Here is a 22516-nt window from a genome sequence, read left to right as displayed (position 1 = left end):
GGCCTCTTGTTTTCACACACACCCCATCCCCCATTCTATAAAATTTAATCTGGTAATAAACTTTACCATCTTGTGTGTTAATCATACTCCGACCCCTCTTGCACCTCTATCTCAATGAAAATTGTTGAACAAATGTTTCCATATCCTTACCTTTTGGAATATCAGCTGAGATAAGTTGATTATTTTCCTTTTCCTTTAAATCTTTTCTTGTCAAGTATCCTCTAACACCTGCCTGAACTTTAACAGCAGCTGCTTGCATTTCTTCTGAGTACTGCTTTTCCTCTGTTTTCTGTAAAGAGGAGTTACTTTAGTAATGAAGCTAGCTATATTATTACTTGTAACTAATTAATAAATCAAGATTAGTAAAAATAAAATAAAATAAAAACAAAAACTGATATTTCAGTAATGTTGTTTGATAAAGGCATGACTGCAAATAAATTATTCATTAAGATCCCATACATTGACAGCTATCATGTGACATTCCACTAAAACTTTTATATTCCTGTGGAATGTAAAAGTTTTAATGGAACATGTGAAATACAGGATTTGTATTTCAAAACTGAACTGGAATTTTAAAATACAACTAGTGAAAAAAAGAGAAAAAGCTAAAAAAAAAAAAATCAGACCTGTGAAAATTATCTGGGAGTAAAGTAACACAGGCATTGACTGAGGTGTGGCATCCACACCTCAGAGGAAATACCAGATCTCTGTAGTATTAGGCATCTCACTAGGAAATAAATGGGTTTCATCACCTGGCATAATACCACCACTTTACTTATTAGAAGTGTCCAAAAGCTATACTTGAATTTCTGAGCAAAGTCACAGTTATTTTATCCTCTATTTCTTCTAGTATGCAATATTAGTAATGTTTTCAGAATTACATCAGACACCATGGAGAGACTGAACAATTTTTCTTTTTAACCCTGCAGAGGTCGTTGCTGATCTGACAGATACAAACAAACTGTTTAATATAAATATTCTTATACATATCCAGTATATATGTGTAAGAATATTACACATATCCAGTATATATCTAGCTTCGAGGTCATGACTAGCTGCGCATGCATATATTATGAGAGATATTCCACACTGTTTATGCTGTCAGTTTTGGTTTAACATGTGTTATGTGTGATATTTCATAGTAAATTGTATCTGAGCGATACCGTGACCTCCGATGTCAGTATAGTATTGTTTTTTTTGTTTTAATCATTAAAAATGGCTGGAAAAATATATCGATTGGATAATCCATCAGATGTTGAAGAGATTCAATGATTTTGTTTCTGGAGTCCGATGATAAGAATGACAAAGTCGAATGCGAAAGTGAAAGTGATATTTGATAGTAAATTGTATCTGAGAAATACCACGAACCCCAATGTCAATATAGTATTGGTTTAGTTGTTGTTTTTTTGCCTTTGTTTCTTTGTTCAATAATTTCTAGATTGTAACTGAAAATAAATAAACCATCATGTATTATATTTGCTGCGTTGTTTTTTTTTTTAAGTTTTATCGCATTTCAGCACATACTAGTAATGAATGTATCTCTCAGATACATGCGACCTAAGCTGCAATTTTTTCGACCATGATCGCCACAAAGTTAAGGGGAGTAGTGTCATTCTCTAAAAGCTTTAGTGGTCATTCTCTAAAACGGACATTAGATAGTATACTGGAGTATTGGACTGAACCAAATGGTAATGTTTTAAGAGAGTTCCAGGTCAGGAAGCAAATAATCATGCTGCCGCTATTTTACTAGATGTGCCTGGAGAGAGTCCACGTTGTGTTATATGTGGATACTGTTAAGGCTATGATTTACAGAGGAGTTCTATGCTATCCATGTGTATGGCTTAGTAAGAATCCATACTACATCTGTGTCCCTTACACATGACTATGCAATATTGAGCAAAGAAAAATAGATTACATGCAGACAGAGGCAAAAACTGCCAGAGTTGTCCCAATTCACTTCACAAATATATGTGATCTTAGTTTTCATCTTCCTCCAGTCCTAACAGAAATTCAATATTCAGCTCTTTCAGGAACTACTCACTTCACTTGCACCTTTTTTTTTTTGCCTCAAAGTATATCACAACAAAAATGCACAAGATCTGTGCATGTTTGCTGTGATATACTGTGACAGAGAGTTTACAACTCTTTTTGATCTGCTTTGACTAAAAATCTTTAGTCAAAAAAATCTAAAAAACAGATTTATTTGTTGTTTTTATTGCTACCCTAATACCATCAACCATTCTGAACGTTTTGATTTCCTCAATTTTAAATGTTGATTTTCTCCAGTCTAACTTTCCTTATAGTAAGGTCATCTTGTCACCTAAATAAGGTCACCTAATAATAGATAATGATAGGTATAGAAACAGTGACATTTTTATGCTTTATATCAATATCAGGAGTATCCGGAATAAAGGAGATGAATTGGTGGCATTGATAGCATCAGCCTGGCCAAAGATTATTGAATCTCGGAGACTTGGTTGATGGAAGATGATATGATAACAGGAATAGAAGTAGCAGGGTACAGCATTTTTCAGCAGGATAGGAAGGGAAAACGTGGTGGTGGAATACTGCTTATGATAAATGATGACTTATGTCCTCTAAGAGTGGAGGCTTTGGAAGGCAGTGACACTAATGGGTTTGAAAACATATGGTCAGGGCCGGAGAAAGCGGGCATGCGGTGCATGCAGGTGCTGCTACGAAGGGGGCACCGCCACTGGGGCACTGTTCATAAGTTCATTTTTAAGAAACAAAATTTTTATCATGAAAACAAAAAATTCTTAGAATGATCAATATTAAAATAAATAAGGCCAGATACACCGAATAAAAATTTTAAAAAATTGTATATTGCCACCTCTTTGATCAGCCGGCTGTTTACAATTTTGCAGTGAGAGCAGGCTAAATGCTTGCTTACAGAATGGTGTGTCTACTGCAGTCTATCTAAAGTGAAATGGTGAACGGTTTTATGTGCAGAAACGAATTTTTGTACAAAACATTTGTTGCTAGTTAACCAGTCATATGGTACGCATCTCAGTAGGCTACTGACAGTAGCGCAGTGCAGACTATTATTTCGTCTCTGTGTCGTGTTGTGTAATAATTTCTTGTGGGTATAAAATAGAAATGGAATCAAAAATTTAAAAAAAAGTTATCCGGTGCACAAAATCGTAAGCGTCATGCTGCAAAAGAAGCAGATGTTAAGAAACAAACTGGGGCTTTTAATAATTTGTTAAAATATTAAAATATTCTGATGCATATTGTAACCAACTCGATACATCAGAAATCAGAGTTGAAGAACCGTGCACATCATCCAGTTTTCTTGAAAGTACTATTTCAACTATTGAACAAGATAACAAGATGCATGATTTAAGTGAAAAACAGTTAGGAGAAGATTTAGTTGTAGTTGACCATGAAACTAACACATTGTTAGTCTCTGTAAATTTAGAAGATCCAGGTGAATGGGGAAATATTGATGAAAAATTACGAGTTGTTTTAATTGAAATGGGGCCTGTTCAACAGAAAAATATAATATATCTCAGAGATACATATGGTCATAAATTTGGTAACACGCATTATAATAATGCGTGTTACCAAATATAATGGAAAATGGTGACCTTGTGCCAAGAACATGGCTCATTTATTCCGAAACTTTAAATTCTGTTTTTTGCTTTTGTTGCAAACCTTTCGCACCCGAATCAAGTAGTATTGCAGAAGGTTATAACGATTGGAGAAATGTAAGTACAACTTTGCATAGACATGAGGCTAGTTTAACTCACATGAAAAATTTCTTAAAATGGAAGGAAGTTGATAAAAATTTAAAAAACAAAACTACTATTGATTGCCAGACTCAATGGAAAAGAAACAATGGATGAGTGCTTTAGAACATTTGATTGAAATTATAAAATTCCTTGGTAGCCAAAATTTAGCTTTTCACGGATAATCTGATAAATTATATGAAAGGAATAACGGCAATTTTTTAAAATTAGTCGAACTGTTTGCGAAGTTTGATCTTGTTATGAAAAATCATGTTGAAAAGGCCCTACAACGAAACAATAGAGTACACTATTTGAGTAAAGATAGTCAAAATTAAATATTGGAAACTTTAAGTAACGCAATCAGGGATACAATTTTATTATCAATTTCAAAATCTAAATATTATTCCATAATTTTAGACTGCACACCTGATGCAAGTAAAACAGAACAAATGACCATTATTATTTGCTTTGTTTCCTGTGACAATGGAATTGTCAAGATCAGGGGAAACTTTGTAGGTTTTGCAGATATATCAGATTCCACAGGACGTGGTTTATGTGCAACAATAATGGAACAACTGGAAAAATGGAACATTCCCATTGAAGATATGCGAGGTCAAGGATATGACAATGGGGCAATGAAAGGGAAAAAATATGGGCTCCAAAATATGCTTTTAAACAAAAATCCTCGAGCATTTTACGTGGATGTGCTGCTCATACTCTAAATGTAATCATTAACAATGCAGCCGAAGTGAATGCAGATACAATTAGTTTCTTTGCAATTATTCAAGAAATATACAGTTTCTTTTCATTCTCTTACAAACGTTAGGCAATCCTTTTAAAGTTCGTAAAAAATTAACATTGAAATTGTTTTATGAAACAGCCATCAGAAACGCAATGGGAAAGTAAAATTAATGCAATCCGCCCTCTATGATATCAGTTACGAGAAATTTATGATGCACTCTTTGAAATTTTAAATAATGAAAATTTTGATAAAGAAAGCATGAAGCACAAACATTATGTGCTAAAATAAAGGCAAATTTATTTGCTCTCTTATAACTGGGCATAATTTACTTAACAGAATAAATCCTGTGAGTAAAATGCTTCAAGACAAAAATATGTACATTACACTTGCTTTAGAATCTATCGAAATCTTAAAAATATTCTTACAAGAGTATCGATGAGATACAAATTTTAAAGAAGTTCTAAAACAGCAAAAGAACTGAGTGAAGAGGTGGATGGAGAACAAGAATTTAAAACTAGTACAGAAGTCTGACGATGAAAGAAGACACGACAATTTGACTACAAGCATCATGACGAAACGCCACAATCGCCAGAAGATAAATTTAGAGTGAATGTGTTTTATACACTTCTAGATGTTGCAATGTTTCGTTAATAGAACGTTTCGAACAACTAAAAACATATTATGATAATTTCAAGAACGAAGTTCTTGAAATTATCAAGAATTTCAAGAACTTCAAGAACAGGAAAATAATTTCAAGAATTTGAAGAATGGCGACAATAAAGACGTCAATGCAATAGAATTATATGACGAGTTATGTGCTTTCCGGGATATTTTTCGGAAGGATAATTTAAATATTCAAAACCCTTTCGATATTCTTAATTTTATTGTGTCCAATAATTTATCTTTCCCAAACTTTTCAATTTCTTTAAGAATACTATTAACCTTACCTGTTAGTGTAGCGAGTGGTGAACATTCCTTTTCCAAGTTGAAATTGATTAAAACCTACTTAACAACACGTATGTCACAAAAAAGGCTTGTTAGTTTGGCGTTAATAGCTATTGAAAATGATATATGTGCGGAATTAGACATTAAGACCATTATTTCTAATTTTATGAATATGAAATCAAAAACCCTTAAATTTTAATTTAAAAAATTTCAAGTATATTTATGTAATTTAATTTATTTTCTGTTATTCTGTAAATATGTTATTTTTTGAATACTTCTATTAAATGTTCTAATTATTTCTGAATTCTTTTCTTATTTTCTCATCTATCTTGAGTTTCTTTTATTTTCCTAAAAGATAGTTCCACTTATAAAAATTATTAAAAATTTTTTACACGTTACTAAGAATTTAGTAACTTGTAAAATGCAAGAATTTTTTAAACTTTAGTTCAAATAAATTTTTACTTAAATTAAAATTCATTTTAATTTTGTTAGCGATTCGGGTTGGTGAGAAGGCTATAATCCCTGTATCATTATATTCAACGATTAAAGTGAAGTGGCTTTATCAAAATTTGCTTTAACTTTTGAGAATTTTTTGAATATTCAGGTTTTTAACGATTATCCTGCCTAGTCAACACCCCTGTTTCGTTACATTTAGCAAACCAACGTGTGGCACTTCTGTCAAAATTTATGTAAGAAATTTCAAATAATTTAAATTTTTATTATCGTAAAAGAACCACACACGCCCGGATCGTTACAGGGGCACTTAGATAGACGTATGCGGGCGACAAAGACCCTAGCGCTGGCTCTGCATATGGTGTGAGGTAGAAATGGGAAAGAAAGGATATTTAGTGGGATTTGCTACAAGCCAAGGAGCACAGAGGGTGGGGAGCAGGAAATGTTTAGGCAGTTGAGCTTCGCAAGTGCAAGAAGTATAATTGTTATGGGAGATTTTAACTACAACAGTGTAAGTTGGGAAAGAGGAAAATGCATGTAGTAATAAGGGAATGGAATTTCTGGAATTCTTGAGGGACATATGTCTTAGGCATCATGTAATAGAGGGAACAAGAGGTTCAAGAGTTTTGAATTTGGGCATAGCATCAGAAGAGCGGATAATAACTGAGATGACATCTCTCCCCGCTGTTGGAGAGAGTGACCATGTGGTTTTGACTTGAAAGATGAATAGACATGCAAGAGTGTTATTAAAGAAAAGGGAACATACGTGGAATTATAAGGCAGGTGATTATAATAGTCTTAGATATCAACTTGGTAAAGGGCAGAATTAGGAGGCCGGAATATCATTAGTGCATGGGAAATTGTAAATGAATATTTACTGGCAGCAATAGTAAACTGTATTCTATGAGTGAAGAAGAGGACACAATTTGGTGTAAAGCAGTGGCATAGCTAGGGGGGTAGGGAGGGGGCGGTATGCCCCAGGAGGCACTTTTTGGGGGGTTTTCACGTGAGCCACAATTTTATTTTTCGACGATTCTTTTATTTATATTAACTTAGTAATGTTTATTACTTAATTAATAATTAGGTTTTAACTACTATACTTATAACTAAAATAAATAAAATATAAATATAACCAAACTCTTACATTTCCCTATCATACTATAATTCAAATTCTTAAAAATAAAACAATAAAATGCATGGTGGTTCGATTGAAAGCTATTCAGGACGAGTTTATAGAAATTTTGGGAGTAAAAGTAAGAAGTAAAGTTATCGAGCAAGTAAAAGAAGCAAAGTATTTTTCTATGATATTTGACAGCACCCCCTGATATTTCTCATAAGAGGATCAAACTAGCCAAGTTTTACGCTATGTTATGATCGATGGGTCCCGCATGGTTATCCTAGTGGCTATGCACTTCGCGACCATATGCCTGGGGAAGGAGTGTCCTCGGTTCAGTTCCCGTCGACGACATGAGGAGCTTAAGGATCTTCCTCAGCCATAGCTAAGTTAGCCGGTCTTGGGCGTGGACAACAGGGTTTTTTCCACCAGTTTACACACAGGCTACAGCCATAGGATATATGGCAAGGGAGGCAACAGGAAACCGCCTTGCTCATAATCATTTCCCTAGATAGTGGCATATATAACTACCCCCAAACAGCCGTAAGGCTAAATACTATCAATGAATGATCGATGGAAATAAAGTGATGGTTGTGGAATCATTTGTTGATTTCATTGAAACAAAAGGTAAAACCACCAAGAATATTTCAACTATGATTTTGCAAAAATTAGAAAACAATGGAATTGATATTCAGAATTGTAGAGGACAAGCATATGATAATGCTGCTGTGATGGCTGGTCAACATACTGGCATTCAGAGATGCATAAAGGAAATTGATGGAAAAGCAGAATTTGTCGCATGTACAAATCACTCGCTGAGTTTGGCAGGTGTACATGCAGCTTTTGTTGCTGTGAATTCTGTTATTACCTTTTTTGAAACTGTGGGGCATTTGTTCATGTTTTTTTCTTCCTCAACCCATCGCATGGATATTCTGGCTTCAGTCACTGGTCAAAGTGTCAAACGTGTAGTAGAAACTCGGTGGACTGCACGGGGAGATGCTGTGAGTGTTGTAAAAAAAATTACTCCAAATCTTAAGTGCTGTGGAACATTTAACTGGTGAAGAAGAAAATAGTTACCAGGTCAGATGTTGGCCTGCTGCTTGTTGCATTACAATCGTTTTCCTTCCTGTGCTTTCTTGGCCTGTGGGAATCCGTCCTTCTAGAAATTAATGACATACAAGTCTACCTCCAAACCAAAGGACTGAATATACTACAATGTGACATAAACCTCGAGGCTTTAAAAGAAATTTTAACTGAAAATATGTATGAATTAGAGTTAACAATTCAGTAGCTTACGCCAAAGAAATTTGTGATGATCTGGGGATAGTCATGGAACGTCGGTGTAGAAAGAAGAAACTGATGGCAGGTGAAAAATCACAAGATGCTGAATTGTCATATGAAACTGAGTTGAGGAGAGAAATGTTTTTTTTGTTTTTGTTTTTTTTCACTGGACAGAGTGATCCAAGAAGTCACCATATCATTTCAACAGCTTTATGTTCTTGCTGAAAAATATGTCTTCCTTACTCCATCGAATCTTTCGAGATAAATACGAATATCAACTAAATCATGATCATGATGGCATTAATAAGAAAGAGTTCCTGTTTGAGAGAAAAAGACTTCAGAGTTTTATTCTGTTTGCTGCTATGTAAGACGAAACAGAGAATTGGAAGGACAGTCCCCTTGAACTTTTGCAGTTTATTCTAAAATACACTCTGGAGAACTTAGTTCCAAATATTGTAATACTACTGCGAATTTTCCTCACAACTGCTTTAAGTGTTACTAGTTGTGAGAGGAGTTTTTCTAAATAAAATTGATTAAGAATTATCTAAAATCTATAATGAGTACCTTGTGTTTAAGAAATCTTGCCATACTGCCTATAGAAGCAACTGAGTGATGAAATATACTTCGACAATGTTATTATTATTACGTGACACTTCCAGGGAGTCCAAAGACTCATTGAGGGAGGGCACCTACTCTACAACTCTGTCCCCACCACTCAAATCCACTAACTACAATGAACCACAACTACACCAATGCCATCTACTACCAACCACCACCACCACTAGTATTTTCACAGACAATCACAAACATCCATGTCCACGGTGGGATTCGAACCCACAGTCTTTTGGCTAGAGAGCGGATATGCTACACACTTGGCCAACCTGGCCAAGAAATGTCATCGATTTTGCTGACAGAAAAGCAAGAATGCTGGAATTAAAGTTTAAAAATAAACATAGCATTTTCATTTATTTCCCTATACGTCGTTTTGACTTTTTGTAGTATTTTTGGTGTGTATTGAGAGAGGTGGCAAACTCAGGGACCGCCCCAGGCAACAAAAGATCTAGCTACGCCACTGGTGTAAAGTGGATGACAAACAATATCAAACAGGAACTGCAGGTGAAAAAGAGATTATAGAAGAGATATAAGGAGAGGGGGTGGAGAACAGATACATGGAGAATATAAGACTCAGGCCAGGAGAGTGACTAATATGGTAAGGAAGGTGAAAGTGGAATATGAGAGAGACTAGCACTAAGATCCAAAGATAATCCTAGGGAATTTTTTAGCTATGTGACCAGTAGGAGGAGAAATGATTGTGGAATAATCATACAGAATAATACATTGGAATAAAAATGGGAATAGAGTGACGGATGCAGAGGACATAGTGGAGTTGTTCAATAAACACTTTCTTGGGGTATTTCATCCTGGAGAAGTAAGTTTTAATACTAGAGTGATATGACAGGTTTAAGGTTTAGAGGTGCTATAGGAGGGAGTGTGTTCCAAATACTGAGTATAGTGGATGTCAGTAACACTGTGGGACTTTATGGTATTTCACCATGGGTTTTGAGAGAATCTGCTAAAGAACTGACATCTCCATTGACCTGGCTTTCCAATGAAATTCTGGCTAAGGGAAAGGTACCCAAGAAATGGGCAGATGAGAGTAATGTTATCTGTGAGAGTCAACATGGATTTCTTAAGGGGCGCTCTTGCTTTAGTAATATGATTGCCTTTTATAATAAAGTGACAACAGCAGTTGATGAGGGAAAGGCATATACTGCCATTTTTTTTTTATTTTGCAAATTTGACAGCATGCCACATGATAAGCTGATATTTAAGTTGCAGTACATGGGTTTAGATGTCGGGTTAGTCAACTGGATTCAGGATTGGCTGTCTGATAGGCATCAGAGATTTGTGTATGGTGGGGCAGTATCAAGGAGGCAGAAGGTTACAAGTGGGGTCCCACAGGGCTCAGTACTGGGACCTGTATTGTTTAACCTTTATATCAATGACATTGTCAATGGATTGAAGGGGGATATTCAGTTGTTTGCAGATGATGTGAAGCTGGGAAGGGTTATTAGTAATAGAGCAGATGTGGCAGCCCTGCAAGAGGATTAGAATAAACTAGACAGATGGGCAAATAAATGGGGGTTTCAGTTTAATGCAGCAAAATATAACATCTTGAAGTTTGGGATACATCGATGGGAGGCTGCATACTTGATTGGAGGAGCTGTACTGGAGGAAGTAGGGGAGGCAAGAGATCTGGGGATGATGATTGATAGAAAACTGAAATACAGGGAAAATATTGCAAAGGTGGTGAAGGTAACCCAGAGGACTGCTGCAATACTGAGAAGGATGCTCACTTGTAGAGATAAAAGAGTTATCGTTCCATTGTATAAGACCCTGATTAGATCACACTTAGACTATTGTTCTCAAATTTGGTCCCCAGGATTTGAAGGGGATAAATTAACTGTGGAAAGGGTACAAAGACAGATATCAAACATAGCCTCAGGTCTGTATAATGTTAGTTATGAGGATTGGCTGAGGGAATGTGGACTTCAGAGTTTGGTAGATAGAAGAAGGAGAGGTGATATGACTGAGACTTTTAAACTGTTGAGAGGTAATTACAGAATTGACACTGGGGAGTTCTTTCACTTGGTGGAACAGCAGGAAGTTGCAATGAGAAGGGACCATCCCTGGAAGTTGCAAAAGGAAGCTGTGAGCAAGAGGATGAGGAGTTGTTTCTTTGCGTGGAGGGTGGGTTGAACCGTAGAATGCATTGCCTGATAGAGTGGTGAGAGCAAGAATGGTCAAGGAGCGGGATGATAGACTTTGTGTATCCTAGAAAGGATCTTCCATGATGAGTCTTTTGAATGAAGGCCTGAATAATAATAATAATAATAATAATAATAATAATCTTCTTTAGAGATTTTACTGCTCATAACTCCAACTAGCTTTGTTTTTCCCACTGCACATATCAAGCAAGTAAAGACTGACACATATGTGCTTAACAGTACCTTACACAAATTGTTCACATGTGCACCAGAATACCAAATAACCCCAAATGTCTCTAAACACTCTAGATATCTTTTTCACCAGTGACCCTTTTAAGTATACTGTGAATGTTATTTGTCCTCTAGGCAATTCAAACCACATCCTGGTGTTGATTTCTTCTCTCATTGAGCAAAATTCATACAATTACTTGAATCCAAATGTTGTCCGGCATTATAAGAAATTCAAATAGGATGATGTGACTTCTATGCATAAGCTAGATTCTTTCAGTTGGATTAGTGTTTTCAGTCTTTTGATCCAAATATTTGCACTGAACTCTTTTGAACAATTCTTACGTAAACCTTTATTCTGTATTCCACTTTAAATTCTTGTCCCTTATCTAAGCCGTAGTTCTCCAAGAAGTGTGCTCAGGATGTAGAAGAAAAGAAATGGGCTTTTGCAATTGGCTTTTATGGAAATCTTCATCTCCCTTTTCTGCTTATACCAAAGCCTGAAATAGCTCATGCAAGGTGTCAGCATAAAACTGATTTTGAAAGGATTAACAGCAGGACACTTGCTTTGTGTCCAAATACCAATCATCCTGTCTCTGGTCTCTTGGCAAAAACTACTGGGTGTATAACTTTTGTCTCTGACCGTTCTTCCACTTCTTTTGCACTTAGATGTTGTATTATATCATTATTACTCATAGAAAAAAGCAATATCCTAGCTTCTTACTTTTCCTTAATTCTGGCACAGATGATCTTGATAAATGCCATGATCATCAATTCAATACCTCTGTGATTCTTTATCAGAAAGAGATCAGAAGAATCTTTTCCAAATTGAATACAAAAAGTCCTAAAAAGGATGAAAATATGTGCAATATAATTACTATCCATTTTCATCCATCCACTTCAGTTCTTTATTAAAGTAATGAAGAAAACCATTAACTCTCAACTTCTAAGTTACCTCGAATCCTCCCAACTAATGAATGATCACAATATAGATTCTGCCACTGTTGATCAAAAGAGATTTTCTTGCTTATGTTTCCCACCTTTGGATAAATGCCATTAGAAAGGTGTGAGGAATCATAAATGGTTGCCCTTGATATCTCTAAGGCATTTAATGGGAATTGGCACTAAGGCCTATCATATAAACTTCCATCATCATTATTATTAACACCAGACCTCCATGGAGTGAAAAGACTCATCACTGGACTCTCCATGCAAAGAACATGCTCATTATGATCTTGCTCATGCCCTCCTTATCCCATTCTATTAAAAATTTCTTTTGCATTAACCCAGTACTAACCTTTTAGTAACTTAAATATCTCAATCATATCCACTCTCCTCCTACTCCTACTATTCACAAGGCTTTGCAAATTGCATTCCTTCAATCTATCTTCATATTCCACTTCCCAAAGACAGTTACGACTTTTATAAGAAAGATTCTGGTAATTGGACCACATGTTTATTAAGATAAATAACAATAAAAAAAAACACCCAACAAGTTTCGTAAGACGTTTGACTTACATTTTTGAGTAAAACACAAGATTTTTTAAAACACAAGATGTTTTAAACTTTTAGTTACCTTTGACCCCTGAAGATGTAAGTCAAATGACTTACGAAACTTGTCAGGTTTTTTTAATTTTTTTTATTTTTATATATATATTTTTTATTGTTATTTATCTTAATAAACATGTGGTCCAATTACCGGAATCTTTCTTATGAACTGCTAAACCACAGAAACGTATGCCTAGTTACTACCTTTGTCAGTCTTTTCTGGACCCTTTCTAATATATCTTCAATCTCATGAAAACCAAGAAACCAAATCTGTGTGTAATAATCCATATGATGCCTGATCAAGGCCTTATGCAATGGAACTATAACGTCTTTATTTCTGCATGTTAAGGTCTGCTGCATCATTGCCATAATCCGATGTAATGACTGCACAACTTGTGCAATGTGACCTCTGAACTTCAGATCCTTGTCCACCACCACTCCATTGTCTCCTTTTTCCTCAACCTCCTCAAAAATATCCTCAAGTGTATACTTTGCATCCCATTGTTGCTTGCCAAATATCGAACCTTACATATGGTCTGTTTATAATTTCTGCAACTGAGTTGCCAGTTTCCAGTCTCCAGTTTTCTCTATGGATGCCTGTTACATCTTCTTGTGGATTGATCTTTATCTTCAAACTTTGCAACTAATGCTAGTGTTTCATAAGATTTTGTTCTTTCGCCTACTTTCTTCCTTCTATATAACAATGACCAGTTTACTGCAAATCCAGTACACAGTTTTGCTGATGACAGTACATTACATGGCTCTTTTTTCATTTAAAAAACTTCCAGAATACAAACTTCTACAATCTTAAATTCTGATATTATTATTACACGATACCTCCAAGGAGTCCAAAGACTCATTGAGGGAGGGCACACACCCCACAACTCTTTGTCTCCACCACTTAATTCACCAACTACAGCGAACTACCACTACCATCCTCACCTACACCAATACCATCTACTGATCACCACCACCACCACCACCTGTGTGTTCTCAAGGCCAATTTGTTTGTATGCAGGATGAAAAACCCAAGTTTCCGGGAGAAATAATGCCGCCACTTCTTTATGAGAACATCTGACTAACCTTCAGTTTAAAAAAACCCATATAAAGATTCCTCTTGTCACGACGAGAATTGAACTTAGGCCTTTTTCAATCGAGGGACGCAACATACCATCGTTCTTCCAATTGTGCTATGGAGGAGCTTAATCCAAACCATTCTTCAGTAGGACTCTGATAATCTTATTAATTTCTTGTGAAAAAGAACCATTTTCTTTAGTCTTACTTTTCACCACACCCAACCCTCTAGATCACTAGCATGTGATTTGTATAGAGTTAATACTTAAGAAGGAAAGCAACATCTCAAGCAAAAGAGAAAAACTAATATGTAATTATTATTACTATTATTATTACAGGCTACTCCATGGACTCCTTAGACTCATCGAGGGAGGCCTAAATGTCAAGAACTACCCAATATTTGCACAGTATCTATCATACTTTGATTTCAACTCATTCGCAGTTATGGCACCCACAACATCATACTATGGCAATTCCACTCATTAATCACTCTCCATGCAAAAAAAACTAGTTCTAGTTTTTTTGCATTCTTACTCTAGAAACTGAGTAAGAATGTAGTTAGCAAACATCCTTGCTAACTGCATTCTTACTCTAGAAACTGAGTAAGAATGTAGTTAGCAAACATCCTTGCTAACTACATTCTTACTCAGTTTCCAAGGATGGCCCTGTTCTCCCACAAACACACCTGTTCTGAATATTTTCCTCTGAATTAATGTTGTAAAAACCCCTCAGTAATTTGTATGTCTCAATCATATCACCCCTTTTCTGCCTATCAACCAGTTTCTAATCCACAAATATTCAACCGTCTCTTGTAAGGTTCATTCTATAGACCTGCTACCATATTGGTCACTTGCTCCTTGAGCTTCTTGATTGTCTCCACCTCTTCCTCATTGCCAAGAAACCGTGGTGCCGAGATCTTCATGCAGTAGTCAAGATGAGGTCTTATCAAGGCCTGATAAATAGGAACAATAATCCACTTGTCTCTGCTCTTCAAAATATTCTTCAGTAACCAAGTAATCTGATGAGCTACTTTAGCCACTTTTGCTATATTCCCCCTAAACTTTAATTTCCTATCCACTAACACGCCCAAGTCTCTGGCTTTGTCAATTTCCTGCAGTACAGTTCCACCAATGTGGTATACAGCTGGTAATCTTTTCACCATAAAATGCATAACCATACATTTTGCTTATTAAACTGCCATCCATTCTCCTTTTCCCACTCTGCAAATCTATCCAAATCATCCTACAAAATATTGACATCATCTGTATTAACTATTGCTCTACCCAACTTTGCATCATTGGCAAATAACTGAACAGTTCCTCTCAGATCCTTTCCTATATTGTTAATGTACAAATTAAACAGTAGAAGTCCTATAACAGAACTGTGCAGCACACCACTAGTCACAGGCCTTCTTTTGGACTCTACTCCTTAATAAAATACTTTCTGATATCTCTCCATCAGTCACCCTCTTATCCATCTCACCAACCCTATATCCATCCCCCATGTACTGCAGTTTACTGTTCACATTTCATGTGGTATCCTGTTACCTTACCTTTATCCAACTCAGCTGTCACTGTATTAAAAAACATGAGCAAGTTACTGAGGCATGACCTACCCTTTGCAAAACCATGTTGTCCTCCCATACAGTATCCCACTAACATCTATCCATTTCTGTATTTTGCTGTTGACAAACTTCTCTAATACCTTGACAACAAGGTGCTGGATATATTGATATGCTGATCAGCCATAATTTGCTACATCAGTCTTAGAGTCTCTATTATGCAATGGAACTATTTTCCCCTCTTTCCATTCCATTGGGACTAACCTAGAGCTGAGACTTAGATTAAACAATGTGCTCAAACAATTTCAGTAGTACTACTGAAAATTTCCTAGCACCTTCATGTAAAACTTGAGCTGGTATACTATCTAATCCCATAGCTATATTCACATTATGGTTCTGTAACATGCTATTCACCTATTTCATTTACCTCAGTTCCCATATAAGCCGTTGTCTCTCTTGTTATTGCAATATCTCCACCTGGAGGATATACTTTTGTGTTTACTTAGTCATTCTACTATATCAACTTATTCAGTTACTTCCTACCATCGGCACTCATTAAAATCATCTTGCCATAATTATTCTTTCTTTTACTTGCAGCATATCGAAAGAACTGTTTGGGATTATTTTTGGCCTGCACTGATAATTTGATTTCATATTCAGCTTTTGTCTTTCTTACCACACTGGTTACTCTTCTGGCCTCTGTTTTTTACTGTTCACCTTCCTCTTTGAATAATCCTCCACATTTTTTTTTTTTTTTTGAGCTCCAGCTTAATGATAATATTCATTCATTTAACTCCCACTTGATTTACTTTCCTGACTCTAGGTATGCAGTCTGCCATCACTTCCCTCAAACACTCCTTTATCACTTCCCTCAAACACTCCTTTATCACTTCCCATTCACAATCAACATCTAGCCCCATCAGTTTCACATGCCATGTCATTGATCCAAGCAATCTCCTAAGCTTGCCATACTTACTAGGTCTGTAATTCCATATATATATATCTCCTCTTAACTGAAAATTCCACACATTTAGCCACCTCTCAGATGAACACTATGTGATCACTCTCACCATTTGGTAGGAATGTAGTCGTATTGGTTATAGACAAATTCTCAGATGCAATTAGAAGATTGAGCACTTTCAAACCCCTAGTATATTCAATCACATGCTGTCCCAGGTAATTATTCCTTAGTAACTGCATAAATTCCATTTTCTTCTTCCCATGTGCCCTCTCCTTCTTCCAGTCTATGTTCCCATAGCTGAAATTTCCCACAACAATTACCTGCCCTCCACTCATTGAGCCTATTTTTTGATGTATATTATCCCTCTTTTCCATTTCCTGTTGTATGGCAACATCCACCTGTATATTTTGTTCTGCTGGCCTCTGTCTCACACCAGATATCCTCAAATGTGCTATTTTCACTGGCCTGCAGTTAAACTTCTACTGTCTTTGGTTGCAGTTCATCGGCTATCATCAATAACACTTCCCCCCCATTCTTTATTCTTTTCTCCCTATCCTTCCTCCCTACACACTATACCCTTCACACTAACTATATCATCTTCTGTCAGCCATGTCTCACTAATGCCAATAACCTTTGGCCAGGATGAACTAACCACTGCCAAAAATCCCCCCCCCCCTGTTCTGAATGCTCCTGGTATTAGTATACCATAAAATACAAAAGCCCCTTAGGTCTACCACTGTCCTGATGCTTTATACTAACTATCTCATTCTGGTTTGCCATCAGTGGTATTAACTTAGGCACCTTATGGACAATCCCATACTCAACTGCCCCCACTGATGTCAGCACATCCACCCAACAGCTTCTCCCACTAAAAGCTCTAGTTTCTCTGATTCTGCAATATGTTTAGGCCAAGAGAGATTTCTTTTCTTGGAATTATTCTACCCTCAAATCTCTATTGGCACAAACATTACATTTTCTCTTTTATTTGAGGTATTACTTTACCTCTGAACAGCTAACAAATAACAAGTTGGTCCAACCATTGACTGATGTTTTCATGTTTGGAGTGGTACCCCCCCCCCCCCCCAACACAAAAAGAGCTCATTCTCTAAAAATACTTGACAGTATAGAAGGCAGCAATTAGGTTCAGTAATGATCCATCTGTCACTAATTCATGCCACTCTCTTTGATAAAGATATTTGGTTTCTGCTATTTGAACTTTCTACAAATATTTCCATGGATACTGTTCCTCAGAAATTACATTAAAATTCACTCACTCACTCACTACTAGATCTGCTAGAATGTTTCAGTGTTCCTTCACAGTTCAACTCCAAACTCAGAACAATTTTTCTTCATCTTCATTTATTCCTTCTATTGGTGTCTCTTGGAAGAGTTCTTTGTTGTTGTTGTTGTTCTTCTTCTTCTTATTATTATTATAAAAACCTCCATGGAGTCAAAGACTCATAGCGGGAGGTCCACTGTTATACACACAGTTTATCATACCACGCCCTAAATATATTCACTGTCTCTGCACTCACCACACTCTCGGGCAATGCATTCCACTACTCTCCATGCAAAAAACCTGCTCCTCACTCCCTTGCTCACACCCTCCTTATACAGCTTACAGGGATGACTCATGTTCTTCTGCTATCTTCACCCATTCTGTGCAAAATCTCCACAACATTAATCTGGTAATAACCTCTTAACAGCTTATATGTCTCGATCATATCCCCCCCCCCTCTTCTATCCACCAATTTCTGCAAATTGCATTTTGTCAATCTGTCTTCATATTCTACATTCCAGAGACGAGAAACTACCTTAGTCAATCACCTCTGAACTTTTTCGAATGCATTTTCATCTTTTTGAAAACCAGGTGACCAGATCTGTGCACAGTAATCCATACGTGGCCTGATCAAAGCCTTATACAAAGGAAGCATAACATCCTTATTTCTACAAGTCAGTGTCCTCCACATCATTTCCATTATCCGCTGTGTTGTCTTCACAATTTTAGTAACATGTCTCCGAAATTTTAGGTCCTTGTCTATAATCACTCCCCGATCTCTCATCTCCTCTACCTCTTCAAAGATATTTCCACCAATTGTGTACTTTATATCCCATCTCTGCTTCCCAAATTTCAAAACCTTACACTTTGAAACATTGAATTGTCATCCCCACTCATTTACCCATTCAACCAGTTTATTCAAGTCCTTTTACAAAGCTACAGCATCTTCTCTACTCCTGATAGCTCTCTCCAACTTTGCATCTGCAAACAACTGCATATCACCATTCAGACCTCTCCAAATATCATTTACATACAAAATAAATAGCAATGGATTCAAAACAGACCCTTGAGATACACCACTAGTAACTTTCCTCTTCTGGGATACCGCTCCTCCATAGACTACTCGCTGATATCTATCAGACAGTCAATCTCCAATCCAGTGAACAAATCTACTCTTCAGACCCATCCATTACAATTTAATTACCAGCTTGTCATGTGGCAATTTTTTTAAAACACCTTTTACAAAATCTAAATATACCACTGCATATGCACCACCCTAATCCAACGCATTTGTCACATTATTACAAAAAGTAATCAGATTGCTAAAGCACAAACTTCCACATGTTGGCCACCAAAGAATATTTTTCTGTTGTCAACACAATTTTGAATCTTAGTCTTAACTCTCTAATACCTTAACCACAATTCCAGACACACAGACTGGTCTATAATTCAAAGCCTTACTCTTATCACCTCCCTTATGAATTGGAACAATTTTACCCTCTTTCCACTCTTTTGGAACTTGACCCAGTGAGAGACTCATGTTGAAAAGATATGCAAACTCTCAGGCACATTCCCTCAAAACACATGGTGAAATATCATCCTGTTCACTTACTAACAGTTCCTCCTCCTCCTGCTTTCAAGTTCTGCATGATGTTACATTCACAAGAATGAAATACCTTTATAAATTTCTCACTAAATATCTCAACTATATCCTCCACAGTGTTTATCATTCCTCCGTTTTCATCAGTCAATCCCATCCTAGCATAATCATTCTTTCTTCTACTGGTCACATATCGAAAAAAACTCCTGAGGATTTTTTTTGGCCACTTTAGCTAACCGCTGCTCATACTACACTTTTGCTACTCTTATCAAGCAAGTCACCTTCCTCACCTGCTCTTTGTACTTCTCATGCAACTGCTTGTTATAAATACTCATTTTATGTTTCTTCCATAATACCTTCTTCTTCCAGATTGCATACCTTATCTCTTGATTCATCCATTTTACACCTACTCTATTTACCCTTTTAACCTTTGGAATACATTCTGATATTGCCTCTACCAAATAGTTCTTGAGTATGGCCCAAGCAGCATTGATATTCTTTCCATCCAGTTCCTCTCTCCAATTTATTATCGCAAATTGTTTCTTGAGCTTTTCGTAATTACCAGTCTTATAATTCCACATATATCACTTTCTAACAGACGTCCGCAAATGACTGGTCACCCTGCAAGTGATCACCTCGTGGTCACTCTCACCAACTGGTGGAAGATTTGACACCAGATTTATAATAACATCATCTGATGAGATGATCAAATCCAATACTCTTGATCCTCTTGTACCCTCCGTTACGTGCTGCCTAAGGTGAAGTCTTTCAAAAACTCCAAAAATTCATTTTCTTTACTCCCAGATGCAGTCTCTTGCTTCCAGTCTATGTTACTATAATTAAAGTCGCCCATAATATGAGCTTGTTCCTTGCTAGCTAAGCCAATTTGCCTATACATTTCCTTCTCATTACCCTCCATATTACCAGGTCTATAGCAACATCCAACTAAATATTTTATCCCGATTACTTCTACATCACACCATACTGCCTCAAAACCGTGACCATTATTTTCACCTTGCAAATCCACCTTAGATGGGCACAACTCATCTGCTACCATTAACAGTACTCCTCCTCCCTTTCTTCCCTGTCTATCTTCATGAAAAATATCATATCCATTCATCTCTATTCCTGTCAGTATGTCATTGTCATCTAACTACGTCTCACTTATACCAACAATTTTGGGTAAATAAGCTCAAGCAAAGCAACAATTTCATTCCCCTTATTTCGAATACTTCTAGCTTTAGTGAATAAATAAGAAATCATTGCTGCTTCTACGAGTCCTACGAACGTCACTCCTATGATGTAACTCTTCAATACCTTCCCTAATCACTTTCTCTATATTACCACCAATTCTACAACTTTTCTCACACCTAAACTCTCCCCACCCATCCTGGGCCATCTCAATCTGCGTTTGACCACTCACACATTCACCTTTGATTCAGCATCCGCATGTTTCAATGTCTCCCCCGTCCAACCTGAATCTCCCCATTTCCCTGTTTGTGTTGTACCTCCACTCTCTCATTTACTTCATTCATAATATTCACCTCCCCATTTGCAAATGAGCAGATACTCTCTCCCTACCTTGCTTTTTTGCTCTTTCATATCACTTTGCACCAACTCAGATCTATTCATTACAGTCATTACCTCTCCTGCCAATAACAATCTCTCCAGCCGACTCACACCAAAACCATTTAAATGCAGCCCATCCTCTTTATACAATTCCATCCATCCCTCAAATTCCTCCCACACATTTCACAAAATACACTCCATTTTCTTCACATAACCATCCTAACTTATCATTTGTAATCTTTGCTTGCCTCCTATGTGTTTATGTTTTTCCTAAATCCTAAAAAGTAATCCACATCTCCAAATCCAATGTTAACAAGTTTCTTCTTTCCTTTTATCTTTCTAGGTATTAATGTACTATAAGTTGAAAAACCTCTAATGACTAGGGTAACAATTTAAAAAAAATAATAGCCCCTACCCCTAAATTCTTGTTACTACTGTGTTCGGAGTTCAGCCAATCAATACTTTCCTTAGTCCATTTGCAAAGGTCAAATGCTCTGGTAACAAATCCAGATGGCCCATATTCCTTGTAATCATTATATTGAGAAATTCAAGGATGCCTCCCAAAATACTGTGTACCCCACCAGTGCAGTAAAAATCATGTACTTATATATTATTAGTTTTAGTATTAATATTACTTGCAAGCCTCCAAAGCCTCATTGCAGGAGGTGAAACATTCATAGATCACAATAACTGGTATATACTTTGCCTTGAAAATATTCAGCTCTTTAGCACTTATCTTCCATTCTGGCAAGGTATTCCACTCATTCACAACTCACCACTTCAAAAATCTCCTTTTCACTTCCTTACTCACATGACCTTTGTACATTTTCCAGGTCTGACTTATTGTTCACTCATTATCCTATGCATTAATTTTCCTGTCCTATATTGATTTGATAGACTCCTCTCGCTGACTTATATGTCTTCACCTCTCCTTTTGCAGACCATATTCCCTTATCAATACTGTGCACAGAAATCTAAATGAAGCCTGATTAGTGCATTAGTGGAACTAATTATCTAATGGAACTAGCACCTCCTTATGTACAGGGTTGTTCACATTATAGCAACAATTTTTCTGGGTAACCCTTGCAACTTTTGTGATGTGTTCCCTGAACTTCAATTTCTCTGTCCACCAAGATCCCTTGCCTTCTCCACTTTTTGAAGCAAAGGTCCTCTGATATGATAAATCTCAATCCATCTTCTCTTGCCAACGTACACGAACTTTACACTTAGTAACATTAAAATGGCATTTCCATTCTTTAGTCCAAAGCACCAACCTATTCAAATCTTCTTGCAACAGCATTATGTCAGAGCTTCCTGGCATTGCTCTTTCTAATTTCACCACGAGTTTTGAGAGAATGTGCTAGGGAACTGACAGTGCCTTTAACCTGGCTTTTCAATGAAAGTCTGGCTTCGGCAAAGGTGCCCAGGGAATGGAAGGAAGGTAAGAGAGTGCCATTGCATAAGGGTGGTAATAGACTGGCAGTGTCTAATTATAGACCAGTCTGTGTGTCATCAGTAGTTGTTAAGATCTTGGAGAAAGTAGTGAGGGACCGTATACAGCACTGGGCAGATGAGGGTAATGTTATCTGTGAGAGTCAACATGGATTTGTAAAAGGGCGCTCTTGTTTTAGCAATATGCTAGCC

General features: G+C 36.7%; 1 protein-coding gene across 1 annotated transcript in view; it reads right to left on the bottom strand.

Annotated features, from left to right (window-relative positions):
• Positions 1-22516, bottom strand: part of LOC150102767 (uncharacterized) — a 146144-nt gene that overhangs the window by 30204 nt on the left and 93424 nt on the right. Inside the window, exon 3 of the mRNA XM_090399709.1 lies at positions 151-289. Coding sequence (XP_090255835.1) covers positions 151-289 — 139 coding nt within the window. The remainder of the gene's footprint in view (positions 1-150; positions 290-22516) is intronic.

The sequence above is a fragment of the Typopeltis vanoorti genome, chromosome 10 (assembly GCF_054136105.1).
Source record: "Typopeltis vanoorti isolate ZY-2024b chromosome 10, IOZ_Tvanoo_1.0, whole genome shotgun sequence".
Lineage (NCBI taxonomy): Eukaryota > Metazoa > Arthropoda > Arachnida > Uropygi > Thelyphonidae > Typopeltis > Typopeltis vanoorti.
Note: the sequence above shows the minus strand (reverse complement) of the source record. Positions and strands in the feature narration are given on the sequence as shown.